The sequence below is a fragment of the Podarcis raffonei genome, chromosome 3 (genome assembly GCF_027172205.1).
Source record: "Podarcis raffonei isolate rPodRaf1 chromosome 3, rPodRaf1.pri, whole genome shotgun sequence".
NCBI classification, from domain to species: domain Eukaryota; kingdom Metazoa; phylum Chordata; class Lepidosauria; order Squamata; family Lacertidae; genus Podarcis; species Podarcis raffonei.
Window position 1 is genome coordinate 34,919,376 of NC_070604.1, and position 19,647 is coordinate 34,939,022.

The 19,647-nt window shown below is 42.1% G+C and overlaps 1 protein-coding gene across 1 annotated transcript; it reads left to right on the forward strand.

The window, feature by feature from the left end:
- Nucleotides 1-8,445: 8,445 nt before the first annotated feature.
- On the forward strand, nt 8,446-18,243 carry GFRAL (GDNF family receptor alpha like; the record flags this gene model as incomplete). Its single annotated transcript, XM_053384006.1, has 9 exons — nt 8,446-8,602; nt 9,767-9,975; nt 10,114-10,165; nt 12,024-12,074; nt 12,468-12,798; nt 14,198-14,451; nt 15,029-15,124; nt 15,494-15,575; nt 16,656-18,243. Coding segments are annotated over 9 exons (1,359 nt in total), but the record flags the coding sequence as incomplete, so codon positions are not given.
- Nucleotides 18,244-19,647: the final 1,404 nt, after the last annotated feature.

The following is a 19,647-nucleotide window of genomic DNA, read 5'->3' on the forward strand; positions in this document are numbered from 1 at the left end:
TAGCTTCCATAGAGAAGTTTTGTGTCAGCCTCACTTTGCTTTCCCATTTCCAGACCTGCCACTGACCATATGCAAGGCATATTCTATAGGACATCTGACTTCACGAGGAAGTCATCTGATGCCTCCCAACTTATAGAGATGAACAATGTGCCCAGATGGCTGCACTCAAGGAATCCAATCCTTTGCTCCAAGTTTTGTGCCATTCTCTCTCTTGGTCTTTTCTTCGTTTCCAAAGCCACAGCTGTAGGGCCATAGGGTCAGAACATCTGCTTTGCATGCAGTAGGTCCCAGGATCAATTTCCAACATCTGCAGGTAGGGCTTGGAGAGCCACTAAAACCCTGGAGAGCCACAGCTAGCCAGGATCAACATTTCTGAACTAGATAGTCCAATGGTCTGACCCCCATCCACTTCTCCTTATCTAATGCATTATACCTCCCTCTGTCTCACAGGTGGGCTTCTGCTACTCAGCTTCAGAAATGTTTGTGTCACTGTGAGCCCATCTTTATTGAGTTGTGCCCTCCTATTTTGGTATGCCCCACACAGCTAGAGCATGAACTCATCTTCTCATGTCACCAGGGTTTCCTGGGACCCCAGAGAAGCAGATACTGCAGCAACTCCCAGGTTTTAAAGGTCCTTAGAAGGTACTTTGGAAAACAGCAGCCAGCCCCCTGCAGGTTTCCACCTGCAAGATTAGATTTTCTCTTTAGCTTTGAAGGAGTGGGAAGCCCAACCCCTCTAATAATGGTCTCTTCAGAAGGAAATTCTGCTTATCATCATTAACTTGGTATGACGACTGAACTATTGCCTCACCAGGCATTTGCTCAGAAGACTGTAATTCATCTGGACTCGCAGGCAGCAAGGTATGTAGTAAGCGACTGTCAGGGCAGCTTTTACTATACTCCGGAAATCTGCAACAGGTGTGAAATGGAGGGTTGGCTTTCCTATCTCTCTGGAATACTTAAAGCAAGCGAGAGCAGGGAGGGGAGTCCCACCAGAACGGGCTCACTCTTTCAGCGCCAAGGTGGACCAATCGCACGCAGCCGGGAGAGAGCTGTCCAGCGCGGCGTGGTGCTGAAACGACTCGGAGGTTTTGAGATTTCAGAGAGCATCAGGCGATAACCTGCAGCTTACTGTGCTCCGCATCAATAGCTCAGGACCTCCTTGCGCGATGAACTCCATTCTGTTGCTGGGTAAGTTCTGCAGAGTTCTTCCTCGTGGAACCCAATCCTATACACGCTTACTCTGAAGTAAGTCGCACTGTGTTCACTGGGGCTTGTTCTGAATTAAGTGTGCCTATGGGACCGCAGTCTCATCTGCTTGTTGGAAGGCACAGAATTGGACACTGCATATGGTCCCTACCACTTATTGGACTGCTCCCTCCTATTGTATGCAATATAAAGGACAGACTTTGTACTCACACATTTGCTATAAGTTAAACTTTATTTTCCTCCTTCTCTGCTCCTCTCCTATTCAAACATAATAAACTTGTTGAAATGGCAGCTGCTTTGTTTGCTTTTAGAAACTTTGCTTTTAGTCTTTGTGACTGTAAAGGGGAACTATTTTCTTTAAAAAATATATAAGCAATGTGCTAATTTAGAGCTCTGTGGTCCTCAGACGAAGGGTGGAATAAAAATTTGATATATAAAATTGAAGAAATGAATATGATCAAATAAAGGTCTGTAGTGAGGAGGGCAGTTTCCTATCCCACCACAGCCCACTGTTCTTAGCATGAGCGATTTTGTTCAGTAGATTCAGATAGCCACCTATTCTTATTCTTATTTTCAATTTTATACATTTCAATAATTTTACAATAATTTCAACATTTCAAAACTTGACTTCCTTCCCCCTCTTTCTGGGGTTCCTTAAATTTGTTTTTAATATTTTCTGCATATCCAAATTAACTTAATTTGCTCATTTATTCATCTACTATAAATATATACTCTTATAAAACTGCAGGTTATTACAATAATCCTGCCAATGTTCCTATCTGTTTACAGTTTATTTGTAAATATTCAATAAACTATTTCCATTCTTTTATAAAAAGTCTGTTTTCTAGTAAGTTTTGCCATTTCTGCATATTCCATAAGTTTTTGTATCCATTCTTCTTTTGCTGGGACTTTTTCTTCTTTCCATTTTTGGGCAAGTAACATTCTTGCCACTGTTGTTGCATACATGAATAAATTTCTATACAGTTTGGGTAGTTCTGTCCCTATAATTCCCAAAAGGAAGGCTGCTGGTCTTTTTACAAATGTTATTTAAACATCTTTTTCAACTCATTATATATCATTTCCCAGTAAGCTTTAACCTTACTACAAGACCACCACATATGATAAAAAGAACCTTCTTCCTCTTTTGTCAATTAACTTGGTGTTAGGTACCATCGATATATCATTTTCATATAATTTTCTCTTAGGTCCAGTCATGACTGACTTTGGGGTTGCGGTGCTCATCTTGCTTTATTGGCCGAGGGAGCTGGCATGTGGCCAGCATGACTAAGCCGCTTCTGGTGAACCAGAGCAGTGCACAGAAATGCCATTTACCTTCATGCTGGAGCGGTACCTATTTATCTACATGCACTTTGACGTGCTTTCGAACTCCTAAGTTGGCAGGAGCAGGGACCGAGCAACGGGAGCTCACCCCTTTGCAGGGATTCGAACCGCTGACCTTCTGATCGGCAAAACCTAGGCTCAGTGGTTTAGACCACAGCGCCACCTGTGTCCCATTCTTAGCATGCTGTAAAATTATATCCATATTCCACATCGTTCCCATGCTTCCACATTTATATTATATTATATTATGACCAATATCTATTGCCCAATGTATCATTGAGTCAGATAGCCAGACTTTATCCCCAATTAAATTGACATTTGCAGTTACTAAGAAAATGTAATCGAAGTGAGATGACTGAAGGACCACATAGCTGTCACATGGCTGACCGGTCTCTACGACCATATTGCAGAGCAAAACTTCATTCAGATTTCTATTACCAGTGGGAATGTATTGTGTACTGGGAGGCAAAACTGTTTGTCTGACTCAGCCCATTCTGTCCCATCTCTTTAGCAGTGTGTTGCTCCTTCTTTTGTGCCCAAGGTTACTAGTGCTCTGTGGAACATGGCTAATCCTTTAAATGCTCATGACTGTTGACGCTTCATGAGTCACGTGGCTTTCTTGTTCCCAGAGGCAATGTGTGATTGGAACATTCTTCATGCACTCCTGGCATGGCTGGAAAAGAGCAAGCTGTTGAAGAGCAGGTGCCAGCTTCACACTAAAATGCTATATCTATGGTGGTAGATATTTAATTTTATTTCATTGATTGCCAAGAGTGACACCTAGCCAATGTATTTAGGCTTGAGTGATGACCCGTTCCAGTCCGTAGGCAGTACAGTGGCAGATCACCCTAAAGGTACTATGAAAGGTAACTTATCAAGTAGATCTGAAAAAGGGAGGTTTTGTTTAAACAAACACATGCTTGTTTGCTGAGTGGAACGTCTAAGTGCATGTCAGGCCACAAGAAAAGCTATTGTTACTACTGTTGACTTTTCCCTTTGGCTTGAGATAGGTAGGTGAGAGGAGGAACAGAGAAGCAGGCCTATAGGAAGCTGCAGAACATGAATAAGATGTTCCCATAATACCCACTTTTTTCAATCCCATTATTTTTACTTATTAACTCTAATCTTCTGAGGAAGAGGAAGAGATCCATTTCACACAGCTGTCTTTGTTGCTTCCTGATGAAACTGCAGTTGCAAGATGACAGCTGAGAGAGTGGAGAAGTCAGATGGAACTGCTGGCTTCCTGCTGCTGTTGCCTGATGTAATAGCTAGTAGACCTGCACCTCAGCACTCAAAGTCCTATTGTTTGCAGTGGGACTTTTAAGAGTGCTGTCTGTTCAATGTATTATATCTGCTTCATCTCCCCAAGCACCAAAATCTTAATGGACATATTAACAGCAGAACCTTCCACGTAGCTAGGCTTACTAGAGGCATGAATTGTAAGCTGGTTTGAGCCCTAGAAAAGCTCATTTTAGAACCTGTGCTCTCTGCAAGTTAGCTTGCATGTATACAAAATAACAACACATGTGCATATATATATATATATATATATATATATATATATATATATATATATATAAATAAAGGTAAAGGTACCCCTGCCCGTACGGGCCAGTCTTGACAGACTCTAGGGTTGTGCGCTCATCTCACTCTATAGGCCGGGAGCCAGCGCTGTCCGCAGACACTTCCTGGTCACGTGGCCAGCTTGACAAGCTGCATCTGGTGAGCCAGCGCAGCACACGGAACGCCGTTTACCTTCCCGCTGGTAAGCGGTCCCTATTTATCTACTTGCACCCGGAGGTGCTTTCGAACTGCTAGGTTGGCAGGCGCTGGGACCGAACGACGGGAGCGCACCCCGCCGCGGGGATTCAAACCGCTGACCATGCGATCGGCAAGTCCTAGGTGCTGAGGTTTTACCCACAGCGCCACCCGCGTCCATATATATATATATATATATATATATATATATATATATATATATTCTGTATATGTGGTATATCATATATTGACATATTTAATTTTTTTCTTAATTATTGATAGTCTGTTACTATAAAATGTCATTTTTTTCTGTATTGAAAATCCCTATAAAATATGTTTTTTAAAAATAAATTAAAAAACAAAACTAATTATGCACACACACACATTTTCAAAGCCATGAGATTAAAAGTTTGCTCTAGAACCTCCCTTTGAAATAGTGAAGCTCAGACTGAAGCAAGAACAATGGCGATTGGAGTGAAGCGCAGAATGGAGAAACACCAAAGGTGAAAGAGAAGAGAGCTCAGTCTGCTTAGAAAAAAGACTGAGTTCCTTGTTCCTTGACGGATCTAAACAGGGGTATCTGAAATTCAGCATGGGTAACCTTGTGTATCTCCTTTACCCTTCCATGCTCTCTACAATAAAACATTGGGTAGAAATGCAAAGGATCCACTGCTTATCACCAAGGTTATATTATCTGTTTTGCAGTGCTGGCACTACATTCCATGCATGTAACTGCTTTCCAGACCTCCAGATGCCAAGAGCTGAGAGAGAGATGTGAAGCTGCAGGAAATGGATGTGAAAGTGTCTGGGCTTTGCTTGAAGAAGTTTGTTGCATTTCAGGTAACTACAGAGAAGCCATAGATTGCTCTGTGATTTCAGAGAACCAGCATTCCTTGTCTAATCAGCTTCCATTAAAACGAACACTGAACTGAATTTTAAAAGGGAATTCTTCATTTCCCAGACATATGGTAGGAGAGCTCATTTCCTGTACCCCTATGGAGCTGGGCATCATCACCACACACTTAAATGGAGGGAGCATTCCATAGAAACACACCCTTCCATGCCTAATTCCACATTCATTGAAATTAATGTGAAATATCTTATAGACTGAGAGGTGCATATGCCTGCCGGAGCTCCTGCTTACACAATGAATTGCTGAGCAGGTTGCTAAACTCTACTTCTTTGCAACTGACTACATACTCAATGAAAACAGGGACTGAAGTATTAAATACAGTTACTAAGGAGAAAACGCCATTGCATATGGGCTAATTCTGATCATACAAAAAAAAATGTTCAGGGGTGGGGAGGGGTGGACAAAGGTGTGCAGATAGCCCCAGGGATGTGTTTCCATGAAATAAAAGTTGTTAAAGCATTCCCTATACATTTTGTGAATACAGGCGTCTCCCCAGTTCAGCAGGGGTTATGTTCCTGGGTACCATGTGTATACATGAAATCACACATAGTGGGGAACACCATCTAAAAGACTTGTAAATTCCCTCTAAACCTCTGGAAACCCTTAAAAAAAAACCTTTAAAAACACTGCTTTGTTTCAAAATCCACCAAACTCCACTACAATCGCTCCCTCCAAACCTACGTTCTTAATATCCAAATTTCCACAGGCCTCAAAGGTCAGTGCAAAGGCTCCTGGGATTGCTAGTGGTTTTCCAGCTCTTTTTGTGCCATTTTTGCAGTTTCCCCATTCTTTTCAAGCCCTCTTTGCCCTCTTTGCAGTTTACATTGATTTATTTATTTCCTGGCGTCACACGTATAGACACAGTCACATGGGTGAGTGGGGAGATGCCTATTGTTGGGAAATTTATAAAAGGAGGCAAAAGGAATACAGAATTTCAGCAGGAAACTACGAGACATGCACCTATTACAAGTCAAACTGAGCCTGCAACACTTTTGCTGGCACAAATGGTTTCCAAGTAATGCATACAATTGACCTGATAACATCATGAGCACAAAGAATAATGAATGTTCAACAAATAGACTACCTGGAGGGGCTGTTTGTTTGCAGAGGTTTGGAATTAAAAGCTTTGTAACAGAGTGTGATCATGCATAATTACTTTGTCAAAAAAATGGGGGGAAATCTACAGTAAGTGGTTTTTAAGATGAGGATCCATGGCTCTGATCCTATGGGTTGCTCCTTAAGTTCAGTAATACATTTGAGACTCCATCTTTCCCCATCCCCACCCCAGAATATAGCTCTTGATGTTCTTCTGAACCATTTCCTTACACTTACTGACAGATATAACCTATAGTGTGTCAGACTTAGGTGTTAGTCTAAGATATACAGCCAGTTTAAAGTTTTTTTAAAAAATATTTTATTAAGGGTTTTCTTGTTTTACAGTGTAAGTGTAATGCCTCGTATTTTTTTCTTCCATGTAACATTTTTACAAATCCATTTCATTTGATGAGGCATTAGGGAGAGAAGAAAAAAGAAAGAAAAAAAGAAAGGGGGGTGGAGGGAGGGGAGATGGATGGGGGTGGGGTCGGGTAGCGGTGTTTCTATTATGCTTAATGTATGTAGAGTTTGGTGTCAGCGTGCTTGTGTTGTTCACTTGTGTTCCTTTGGTGGTGAGAGAGGTTGGGGTTGGCCTAGGGTGTGATTGTTTGTTTGTGATTGGCTGTGGTGATCTTTGTTTTCGTGTGTGAGTGAGGTGGGTGGGTGTTTTGGATCAGGTTAGCCATATTGATTTGTATGCTGTTGGTGGATTATTGTCGTTGTCCTGTTGGGCTGTGTATGTGATAAAGGGGAGCCATACCGGGGTGAAGGTGTCTTCTTCTGTTTGTCCCCATCTCAGTTTCCAGTTAATAGAATCTATACTAAATCCCCAAAGTAGTAGTAACTACAGTGTAATATATACAAAGGGGAAATCTCATACTTTTCATCTGAGTGAATCTACGTTGCTAAGAGTTACTCTGCTCAACAATAACAGGAAACTATTATTTTTTTAAAAAAATCCAACTCCTACATAAATGAAATTCTGGCATTTTAATTGAACAGCTGAATCAACAGACTGAATCAGCCTCATGAAACTTGTAAAAGAAATGTACACCAATTTAGCACATGTCCTAAACATGCACAGATTACATGAAAGTCTTGTGACGTTGATAATTGAATTCTCAGTAGCTGCTGATCTTTCTCCTGGAGGCCAGATGTTAACACAAAAAGTGAAAAGATAGGGGTGGGTTGGCACTTATATTTTCAACAAGTGTCTGAGTCTTTAAAAAAAGCAAAAACTAAAATGTCCCCCTGAGCAAGTACATTTTGCATCCTTTCCAAATGCAACCAAGAGGCCACAAAGCAAGTGATGCAGTATGAAACAGCATCTTTCAGGATGGTGTCCATGACATGGGTATTTTGAGTGAGAAAACCACCACTTCATGTGTTTGCCATCAGTAGTCACATAGTAAAATGGTCTTGAAAAACATGAGAGTAAAAAAACAGCAACCAGAATGTTCCACACTTCAGGTAACAGTGCAGCAACTTCCCCCCACTTTTTTTTTTTTAAGTAATCCCTCATAGATACACACATTTACTGATGATTGGAAACTGTTGAGAAAATACTTAATGGAGAGTGTGTTTGATCATCCACAGAAGAAGTACATATACACCGTTCCACTTTCCAGTTCAGCACACAGGACTGAACACGCAGAGAGCTCTTTCTTAAAAGCTACACCCAAGGAATATGCTAGCCCAGAGGTGGAGTGTGGGGTTGAATCAATAGGATTTTAACTTTGAAAAAAGAAAATGGGGGCATCTACACGTACGTACTCACAGGGACATGTTCTGTTGGAGTGTTCTTAATTTGTGGTGGTCTAGGGTTTTATAGACTAAAGATGACTTCATCCAGTGAAATGGTACCTAGTTCATGAAAGCTTTTGAGCCACTCAAATTTCAAGCCTTTAAGGTGCTACGGGATTCCTTTCATACAAACTACTTCATACCGTAGTTTATATTGGGTCACAATGTTTATTCCCACTAGACTCATTGAAGTGAATGCCCATGACTAATCAGGTCCATTCATTTCAATGGGTCTAGTCCGAGTAAAAGTTAGTTGAAAAGGCAGGATATAAATAAATAGATATAATAACATTAATGAAAGTATTAAGACTCATTCTTGCATTTGAAATCCAGGCAACAACTACACAGTAAAAGATTCAACCAACTGTAATAAAACAGTCAAGTTCTTAGTTGACCAGTTCCCAGAATTTAAAGACTGCACCTGCACTAACGATAACTGCAGCACTACAGCGTTGCTTGGCAAGCAGTGTTTTGGGAATAAAGGTAACAGATTATTTTCTTCTCTAGAACAAAATAATGCAGTGTAATCATGGCCCTGATAAGGCTATTAACAGCTGCTAGAAATGGGAGCCGTATGGTACTTTGAGGATCAGAGGCTCTCAGCCATTTGCTGGGGAATGATTGAGGGAGAGGTCATGTCTTGCTTGCATGATGGACATGGGCATCTGGGTTACCACTGGGAGAAGAAGGATGCTGAGCTTTGGTCTGATGCAGCAGAGCTCTTGTTATGCTCTTATGTTCATTATGGCTTAGAGGTTTAGCTTTGACAAACTATCGGATTCAAATATTCTATGGATCTTTGACCTCTAATTAGGAGACTGTGGCTTTCCTAAGCAATTATAGTAGTCATCGGAGTCCAAAATTCAAGACAAATAAAGTACCATTCAAATCCAGACAAAACCAGTGGATTATTCCCTTCTCCCCAAGAACCCCCCACACTCAGCTTTTCAGGTTTTTCAGGGGGGCACAGGAAGCTGCAAGAGGGGAGAGGAGGGGAGGGGGACTTCCTTCCATGAACTTCCCTTAGGATCCAAGCCAATTCATCAACCATTTAAGACCAGCAATGAACCCTGCAAAATGACAGGGTTATGGACTCCAGCTACCATCTTGATTAACATAAAAAAGGAGAGAGGAAAAGACTAGTCTTCAATTAATATCTGAAGGAAGAAAAAGTGAGAGCTAAGAGCACACCACGAGGCATAATTCCATCCTTAGGTGCTGCTGTAGAGAAGGTTCTATCCTGGATCAGCCTCACAAATAGGCAGAGTGAGGCATTTGCCTCAGGCAGCAGATGCTTAAAAATGCAGTAAGGACAGAAACGTGTGTTTCGCATGACCAGTCCTGCACTTCCATAGCTAGCCTGCTATCTTCAGGTGCAGTGCAGAGGACAGTGTCAAAAGTCAGATTCAGTTTCCAGTTTAGTTGGCTTTTTTGTAAATATCCTTCGCTTCAGGCAGCAAAATATCTTGGGATGGCCCTGGTACCATCCCAAATAATCATGGGGGGGGGGAGGTATTTACAAAGCATAATTCATGTAGCTGCTCCTTTGCTTATCAGTTTTTACTATCAGCCTGATTGCATTTGAAAGATGCAGCCGCGAGCATGATCTATCCAACTGATTTTGCTCACAAATTCTCTTTTACGCAGGGAAATCGAAGCTTTACGCAAGCACAGATGTCCAGTTAGGATTCCTGCCACAGACAAAATTGCAAGAGACGGTGCACCCAGGCATGTTAGGAACCGACTGCGCGGTTGCAAAGGAAATATGTCGAGGAGATGACACCTGTTTCTTGCAGTACAAGAAATTCCAGAGAATGTGCAGAACCAAAGTAGCAAACTGTAGCCTCCGTGTGGTGGTACAGCAATGCCTCACAGCATGGAAGGAGTTAAGGAGAACAGTCCTGGGGAGCTGCATATGCCCAGAACCACTGCATAAAAGATGCACTAAAATATGGAAGCATATATTTAACAACACATGTGTACAATACACCCAGGAATACCAAGCCTCTGCCATTCAGGAGGAAACCTATGCAGGCTTTGATGCAGGTAAATGATGAAGAGTCATCTCTTCAATAACATCCGTTCAAAGATACTGTTCCTAGCAACCTTGAAATGAATAGGCGTGATGGCACAAAGCGCCACTTTTTACATTTAATTAAAAAACAAATGCAGAAAAACTGGTGGTGGGTTGGGTTGGGGTTCTCCCTGTTGACACCACTGCTCACAAATTCAAGCCCAAAGTTATCATGCTTATACGGAGTCCCAGTGACCTCTGTGTGCATTGCTTACAGGTTCTCATGCATAAGACTGGACTGTTGAAATCGACGGGACTTGCTTCTGTGCAAATATGTGTCAAGGTGTGGCATCACAACTAACTTCTGCTCCATTGTTCTCAAGGTCTTCCATGCAGGATCAAACATAGTCAGCCACAATGTGGCAGGAAACACCCTAGAATCCTACAAGAGATGTAGAGATGGCCACTCACTTGGACAGGAATAGATACATCCATGGAGGATAGGAAGATCAGGAGCTATGAGCTGTGAAGTCTATGTTCCACCTCCAGTGCTGGAGGATGTAACCAAGTGGATTGGTTACATTTTCCTTCAAAATTATAGGAATGGCTTTGTATGCCAGCTTCCTTCATTTGGTGCAGGTATTTTATTTTCGGTATAAACAGGACTCTGTTTTTGCACCTACAGACACACAAATGCACACCAAAGGTTCCTGTTTCCAAAAAGGACAAAGGGGTAGTCTGATCTCTAAAATTGCTCTCCAAGATGTGGAGGGAAGGAAAAGGGAAAACCTGGACATTCTGGGGTCAAATCAGAAACCAAGATGGCTGCTGTAACTCTGGGACTGACCCTGGAAAATTGGGACACTTCGAGGGTATGTCATAGGCAACTGGTTGGGCATGGATAGAACAGATTGCAGGAACAGACTGGTCTTTGGCCCGATGCAGAAGGGCTTTTCTCATGTTCTTGCGTTAATCCATTCTTTTTATAGATAATGGTTGTTGCCTCAGCTAGATACCTCCTCAAATAACCATTGAATCTTGACTGTGTACCTAATCCCAAAGACAGAGAGTTATTTGCTTTCCCTCTGTTTTTAATTCCACGTTGCTGTAGCTCGCTGTAACTCAAACATCATTTACTCAGTTATGTTGTTACTCCTATGTTTGGATTTCTTCTAGGCAATTCAGATAAAATTGAAGCTGATGTGTAAATGCTGAGAGGAAACAGCAGGTGCAGGAGTCAGCAATTGACATGAACAACACTTGTCCCAACACTTGCAGCTGTTGCATTATGCAACCAGTGCATGTGAGTCAATGTCAGACAATGCTTTAAATTCATATGGTTTGCATCTATTCTCCTGCCCTGTTCACTGAATCAGGAGCTATGGCAAGCTACAGTTCCCATCCATCCCAATGGCAATGCTCAGAAGTGTTTAGCCTTTAAAAATGAAACATAAAAGGCCTCATCTGACCATGGAAACAAGATGAACAAAGATGGTAGGGAGATCATCTTTGCTGCCACCAGCAGAAACCAGCAGGTAACAGTCTGGTGTCTGCAGTCTATGGAGGACCCCTCCCCATCCATGGGTCCTATCAGCTGTCTGAATATACTGATTACTGACACCAAGCCTGGTGAAAAGGTAAGGTTGATGTTATTCTGTGCTCCACACTCCAACGTTGTCTTTGGCTATTGGGGTTGATGGATGTTGGAGTCAAACAACATCTAGAGCACCTTTGCTCTAAACTAGGAATGCCTCTGCTAAAGGCCGTCAAATAACCCGATCATCATTTTTTTCTTAGCATTGTGTTTCATTGCAAACTGCTGCTTCCATTTCAAATCTACAATTAATTTACAACATGTAATCTGTATAATATGTATCTCCTTCGTTGTAGATCACCTGAAAATAAAATCACAGTGGAAGTCATCGTCTCTTTCAAACTATGGTAAACAGTAGCCTACTTTTTAAACGTTTCTATACCCTGTATCGATTTCAACTTTGTGGCCCACATAAATTATGAGTAATCCAGCTTCCTGACCCCGTGCAGAATGAGACACTGCAAGCTCATTGCAAGAGCTGGAAATAGTGATGGCCTAGGGAAAGTTACAAGGGCTAAACTGAGACGTCTGGAGGGCCATATTAAGCCCCCGGGCCTGAAGTTCGCCACCTCAATGTATGGGGTGTTTTTTTCAGAAAATGCAAATAGAAATGGGTTGCCTATGGTAGAGTGACTGCCATGTCACAAATTCAAGGGAGAGTTTGAGAACTGTTGTGCTTTCAAAATCACTCCTCGTACCCCTATCTCTATCGTCTTGTGATCATTTTGCTGTTTCCTCAGAATACAAACACCTGCGCTCCTGCTTCCAAGTCAAAGTGGACTGTGTCAATGACGGAGTCTGTAACAGACAACTATCTCGCTACCTTCAAGCCTGCCAAGCTAATGCAACACAGTGCAATTGGAATCGATGCCAAGTGGCTCTGCGGTCCTTCTATGAAAACATGCCTTTGAACGTAGCCCTGGTGTTGACCTTCTGTGATTGCATGCCATCAGATGAAAACTGCCACCACGCCAAGGGATTCCTTCATGGCACAGTGTGTGGAGTCAATATGGTCCCAGCTCCTTCATGCCTCAGTGTAATTGACACATGCCAAAGAAACGAGATCTGCTGGTAAGTGGAAATACACATTTTTGGTTGACTGCTGGCACATGTGTGTTTAATATAAAAATGCACAAGGAGCCCAAGATGATCTCTTATTTATTTGCTCATTCACAATGCAGCAAATAATGTTTGCTTTCCAACCTACACCACAAGCAAAAGCTGTAAGAGGGTTTTTCTGTGATTTAAGCCTTCCTCCTAACCATCTCTGTCATTCAGGAAATTTATATAGATCTTTTGCAGGACATGTACATTTTAACTGTTCTTGAATGTGCACCCTATAATCCAATCACTGCAAGGTGGTCAAACCGGCAGATAATGCACTTTAAGACTGTGTTACCTACAAGGCTGGTTATGGGACTTGGTGCTTTTTAGTAGCATTTTCATCCTGGTCCTGGAGATGCTCAGCGGAGTAAAGGATTTGGGATCTTAGCAGGAGCTTCAGAAGGCTGATACACTCTTCCCTGCTGCTGATACCTCTCCTGCTGTTCCTGCTGCCTCTCCAATGACATAACTCTAATGCTAAAGCACATGAGCACATCTACACAGATGTAAAAATAATCAATATGCATAATTTAACATAGAGGTGGATACAGATTAACACTGAAAACACTGCAGGCAAATAAAGCCATAGGAGATGACAGGACTGGGCCACCAGTAGCAGACAGGACCATTCAAGGTCTAAAAGTTCTAGGCTTGCATTGAGAGCAGAGTTAGGGTCAAGTTACAGCTTATTATGTGCCATTCACCCAGCAATGTCTCTTGTTTATCTTCGATTTTGAGGATCATAGCACATGGAGGCGGGGGAGATGTTAAACCCACCTCCCCAGCTTCAACTTCCCAAACATTGCTCCCCATTGAGGGTATGAGGCTTTAGGGTATGAACATGTCCAAGCTATATGTCCCTTGTTTTGTCACTTACAAGAAATTCTTCATTTTTCTTTCATTTTGTTATTTGCTAATCAATCCTTCAGCTCTCCCTGAATTATACATGAAAGGGAATAAAGGTAAAGTTAAGGGACCCCTGACCATTAGGTCCAGTCATGACCGACTCTGGGGTTGCGGCGCTCATCTCGCTTTATTGGCCAAGGGAGCTGGCGTACAGCTTCTGGGTCATGTGGCCAGCATGACTAAGCTGCTTCTGGCGAACCAGAGCAGCGCACGGAAAAGCCGTTTACCATCCCGAAGCGGTACCTATTTATCTACTTGCACTTTGACGTGCTTTTGAACTGCTAGGTTGGCAGGAGCTGGGACAGAGAAACGGGAGCTCACCCAGTCGCGGGGGTTTGAACTGCTGACCTTCTGACCGGCAAGCCTTAGGCTCTGTGGTTTAGACCACAGCGCCACCCGTGTCCCAGATGAAAGGGAATACCAGGAAGAATAAAATGCATACGCATTTCTCTTTCCACAGGGCCAAGTATGAAGTATTTACATCTAAGTGTTTAAAACCCTTCGCCCGACAATGCCTTGAAGATAAAGCTTGTTTCGAATCTTTGAATGCAAATGATCTGATGTGTTCTGACAGTGATGAGTGCCGAGCTGCTTATGTCGGAATGTGGGGGTCTGTCCTTCGAGGAGTCGAGTGTACCTGTGACACAACGCCACTAGCTAAGCAGACTGCATGCAAGTGGTTCCATCATATCCTCCACAGCAAATCCTGCTTCAGTAAGTTGAACTAACCCAAAGGAGCACCTCTCTCTTTATCAACTTGCCCAGGCCTTACAATTTGCCTTGTACCTTTGCCAGGAGGTCCCATTATGTGGGAATGAATGAATGAATGAGTCAACCAGTTAACCATTTGCAGCTTAAAGTTTGCTTCATCTGCTAACAGGGGAAAAAAGATTCCTGTTTTTTAATGACCTTATGATAAAATGGGAATTCTAGCAAAACTGGCGCCAGGCACACACAAATGCAAGGCATCAGCAGGTTTAGAGGATTCTCAAAAGTTGCAGAAGTACACAAAACATTTAAGGGGGTGAAACTCTACAAGAATTTGTGTTTTTTTAATTACCCAATGGGGACTGAAGATGCTCCGTTGGCACAGGTTACTGGCTGGCTGTTGCGGCAGTAGGCAAAGGGACAGAAATCTGAGAGGAGGTGGAATGAAGTACCGGTATCCTGAAAAAGGGCCCAGATGACAGGGTGGAATCCTGGACAGAAGCACTTCACAATCCAGCATTTGTTGCAGGCCCTGCTGGCTTTCACACAATTGCTCTCTTTTTATATCCTCTTCAATTTACAGCTCAGATATCAGGTGGAAAAGCTGATCTTTACTCATCACGTATGGTTCTACCTGGAAAAATACTTCCTGTAACTGGAGAACGGTCTTCATTGTACAGTAAGTTTGGCTTTTTTTAAAAAAAATGAAAAAGCTCCCATCAAGGTCACTGGAGAGCCACAATGTTATGAGAGGCATGGGCTCCCACAGAAGAAAACAAAAAAAAAGCACCAATCAAGGGGTCAAGGAAAGGAATCAAACCAAACTTTTAAATATTATTATTAAGAATCCTGGAAGCAAACTTAACATAGAAACCTCCTTCAGGGATAGTTTTTAGAAGCCGAAAGAAAAAATGAAATATGGTGATCAAGACCCTAGGAGATATTAAGCTGAGGACAGTGAATATTTGGTTTTAATTTGTACTATAGTGACTGCATAAAATACTCTTTGATCAATGTTTTAATTCTGTTTCCATAATTTAATTTTTAGCGGACACAATCATTATAATGATATACACCTCTTGCATAATCTTGGTGCTGGCGATAATCCTGCTGACTTTGTTAAAGACCAGGTAATTGCAATGCTTGTATGGGGAATGCAGGGCTTCGCAGGAAATGTGTGAGAACATCCTGTTTCCATAGTGTGTGGCTTCTGAATCCTGCGGAACCCTTTTCCTATTTGGTTCCAAGACAAGCGGAGAGTTTCACTATTGCCAGTAAAATAGAAAAGACACATGAGGAATGCACATGAACTGAATAAGAAATGAAATGAATTGTGTACTGCATGTATCAGATAAGGCAGTACGTGCTGAGTCAAACTGTAATCTTAAATTTAGGAAAAAGTGTTATTTTATACTGTAAAATAAAGTTCAGAACCATAATACAGTCCCGTCCCCCGTGTGGAATGCAAGAGAACATGGGTGTAGCCAGGATTTATGTTGGGGGTGGGAGCAAGACACCCACCTGTCCTGTTCCAGAACCGAGCTACCTGCAATGCGATTGGTCAGTTTGTGGATGCCATGCCTGTCACTCAGTTGTGTTGCCAATTGCATCACCATAATATGGCACAACATCATCCAAGTGACCTCAGCGAGCATTTCTAGTTCAAATATTCTGATTATTTCTACTTTTAGTTAACTCTTTTTATTTATTTACTTGATTGGGTGGCAGATACCCCCACCCCGACTACACCCATGCAAGAGAGAAAATTGGGTTGTATAGAGAATATTTATGTAATCCTTCAAGCTCCACCCATTTCTGGCTTTGGCCCCACCCACCATAAGTATGTTTACTGACAGAATAAGTGGCCCTCAGCAAAAACAACCATTCTCCACACTTTAAAAAAATAAAATAAAACAGCAGTTAAGGAGGAACACTTACAATTTATGACCTAAAAGACTCCAGCTGCCCTGAAACAGAAGGCGCACCATCCAGTTAATGTTCAGTGGATTTATTTCAATGACAGGCTGTATGTTTAACTTTCTTCTGGGAATCAAAGGGAGCTCAAAGTGCTTAACTGTGACTGGGTCATACCCAACATTTACACAGCAAGTGATAATGGCTATTGATTTCGGCCAAGTAGATTGTGTCGCTCGTGTTTCATGGGTATAGAGAATGATGTTAATGCAACACACACATGTGTTTGTTTTCAGAGCTTGCACAACTGTGTATCGGGCCAAGACTGTTTCGCCAGCCCATTTATCCGAGAAGCTCATGATGCCTCGACGACCGTGGATCACTGACTGCGTCGATAATGCTATTTCAGGCTCTTCTCATTAGCCAACCTGGTGCTCATATGCCATGAAACTTCTCTTCAGAGAACACATGGCCTGTAATACTGCTGTTCCACTTCAGCAAATACTGGGCAACTTACTACAAGAGAGGACACCACTGGAGTTGTAATTGCTTTATTTGCCTCAGTACTGTGTTGTTGTGTTGAATTTAAGATTGAGACATATGATATACTACAGGATGACACGTTCGGCCATGACATGTTTCCAGCCCAGCATTTGCCATACCGCTGTGTTGAAAATTTCCTCTCCATTTTTTCAACCATTCTCGAGCAGTCAGTGAGGAAAGAAATTGCATTTGAAAATTATCACAGGGAAGAGACAATGTCAGTGAAATTCTCATGGACAGGGTACAACATTAGGGTGTACTTCTATTGCTTTTGAGATGGCCAAGGCATATTGAAAGTGCCCTTTCATTCCTTTCACAAACCCCAGTTCCAGGCCCTAGTTTATTAATATCTATGAGGGTTTTTACCTCTTTACTGTGACAAAGTCTATTGTCCATTAATACACAAAAAAGTATTTTGCCAGATTGCATCTCTTATTTGCTCATATTTGCAGCTCTAAGCTGAGAGAGTGGGTGACATTTTAGTCCAATGCACAGAAAAACAAGTTGCGAAACTTACCAAACGCCAAAAACATACAAATATCTACATTTGAGGCCCAGCCCAAATGTACATTAGCCCTGCATGTATATCACATTGCAGTTGGAATGCAAATGCTAAAACCTAAATCCCAGGACTTGTGTTACACTTCTGGCACAGGGGCTGCTGCAACCCTGCTCCTTACTGCACCACAAGGAAATTTGAGAGGCACAGCAGCAACACCCCCCTGGTAATGCAATTTCCTAAGGTTTTATGCTGAGATGCAAATAAACCATGGCATGAGGGTCCTTTTGGGTGGCCCAAGTCACCTTCTCACATCATACTAGTGGCATGGAAAGGAGTGGTACCACTGTGGTCTTCATATGGCTGGGCTAATTTTACTGACCCTTTGCAGTTCTTCGTTTGATATGCTATTTCGTAAAAGCACTACAAATCTGCTCTGTCTGCTGCTGGGATTGTAATGAGGCCTTTTCAACCAGCAAACCTTTCTAAGCATTAGGACCCTTTCAAGTATTACGCTTTAACACTGGTGTGCAGAATCTCTTTTAGCAAATCTGCACCAGGATGCCTTTCGGATACAGAATATATGCTATCTCTGATCTGGGGGCTTTCTCCCCTAATTCCCTCCTTCCACCACCTCTCCCGCTGTGTACTGTCTGTTTGATAATTGGTTTGGCCAAACACCTCCTGACTGTGCTTTATATCTATTCTACTAAAAGGGGAAAGGATCCTTAATCTGAGATACAGGTTTACTTTGGGAAATAGCTGAAGCAGCAAAATACACTTCTTGTAGAGTTATTGAGTTTTCATTGGTGTAGGTTTTTTTTATTGCTATTAAAAATAAACAAAAGTGATGTTATAATGATGTATGAATTCATCTCACAAGCGCTGCTATGGGAGTGGTGGATCCTTTCTAGCTGTGGAAACAAAGACTAGACAAAGATATGTTGAATCTCTTCTAGCCGTGTAGCTCCATTGGCACCATCAAGTAAGGAGAAAGCAGACACTAAGCAGAAAGGCAGCACCCAAAAGTCAAAAGAGCAGAGAGGCAAGATTATCCATTGTGAAATTTTCCCCACAGGGTGGGGGACAAAAGAGACTTAGTATATCTAATGCTGGTGACAACTTAAAACAAAACCAAAAAAAACACTTAGAAGACTATTTTGACATTAAGCACTCTCTCTCTCTCTCTCTCTCTCTCTCGTGTGTGTGTGTGTGTGTGACAGCTAGGGAAGATGTCATCAGAAGAAAATAACCAAAACGTGCTGAGTAGATCGCATTTTAAAACCACAGGGCAGCATCCAATGGATTTGTTCCATTAGTGCAAGGATTAACATTTGTAGAATGAAACCTTCCTTCCCTCTTCTCTTCCCACAAACACCCCCATGCACGCCCCCAAATCTGCTCTGGAGGGTTGTATGAAAACCCAGAACAGATTTAGGAGGCACGCACAGGAATAGGAGAGGGAGGGGAAGTTCTGTCAGGCAGCCCAAAGTGCATGTGCTGACAGAATGCGTGCATTATTCCACAGTAAAAATCTGTCTGAGGCTTTTTCTGTTTTGCTGAGAGGGAGGGGGGAAAGCACTCCCACCAATAATTTGAGTGCAGGTTTCCCACTGCAACACAGAACATATTTCCTAGGAAGGCGGTGGACTCTCTTTCATTGCGGTTCTTAAAGCAGAGGCTGGATATCCAGCTATCAGGAATGTACCTTGACAGGCTTGGACTAAGTGGACTCTGAGATCATTTCCAACTCAATGATAAAGGTAACCTCGATTTTCCCATTCCGCTTAAATCAGCAACCAAGTTTGACACAGAAATGCTAATCAATCTTTATTCATTTATTGAAGCTGGCACCAGCCAGGAAGCTACAGTGCTGTTGATTCCAATTGACAGTTTTCCTCACACTTAATTGCACTGTCAGTATCCACAGTGGAAAAATAAAGTTAAGAAGCCATTTAAATGGAAAATACAGTATCAACATTATTCAGAACACATGCCAGATTTCTATTGATTCTGTGGCGAGACTGCTTTTTCTTTTTCCTCTAGATATACACAGAGCATAGCTTGAGTAAGAATACACTATTGCTGTAAACCAGTGTAAATTCACATTAGGAACCAGTTATGCAGGAAACTTTATATTCTACCCTGAAGTTCTTATAGGCTAAATAAATAGTCAAAAGGTGCAACGTGAATTTTCTGGAAAATGTGTAGTCATTGTACACTGAGTTCGCCTGTTGAGATCTTCA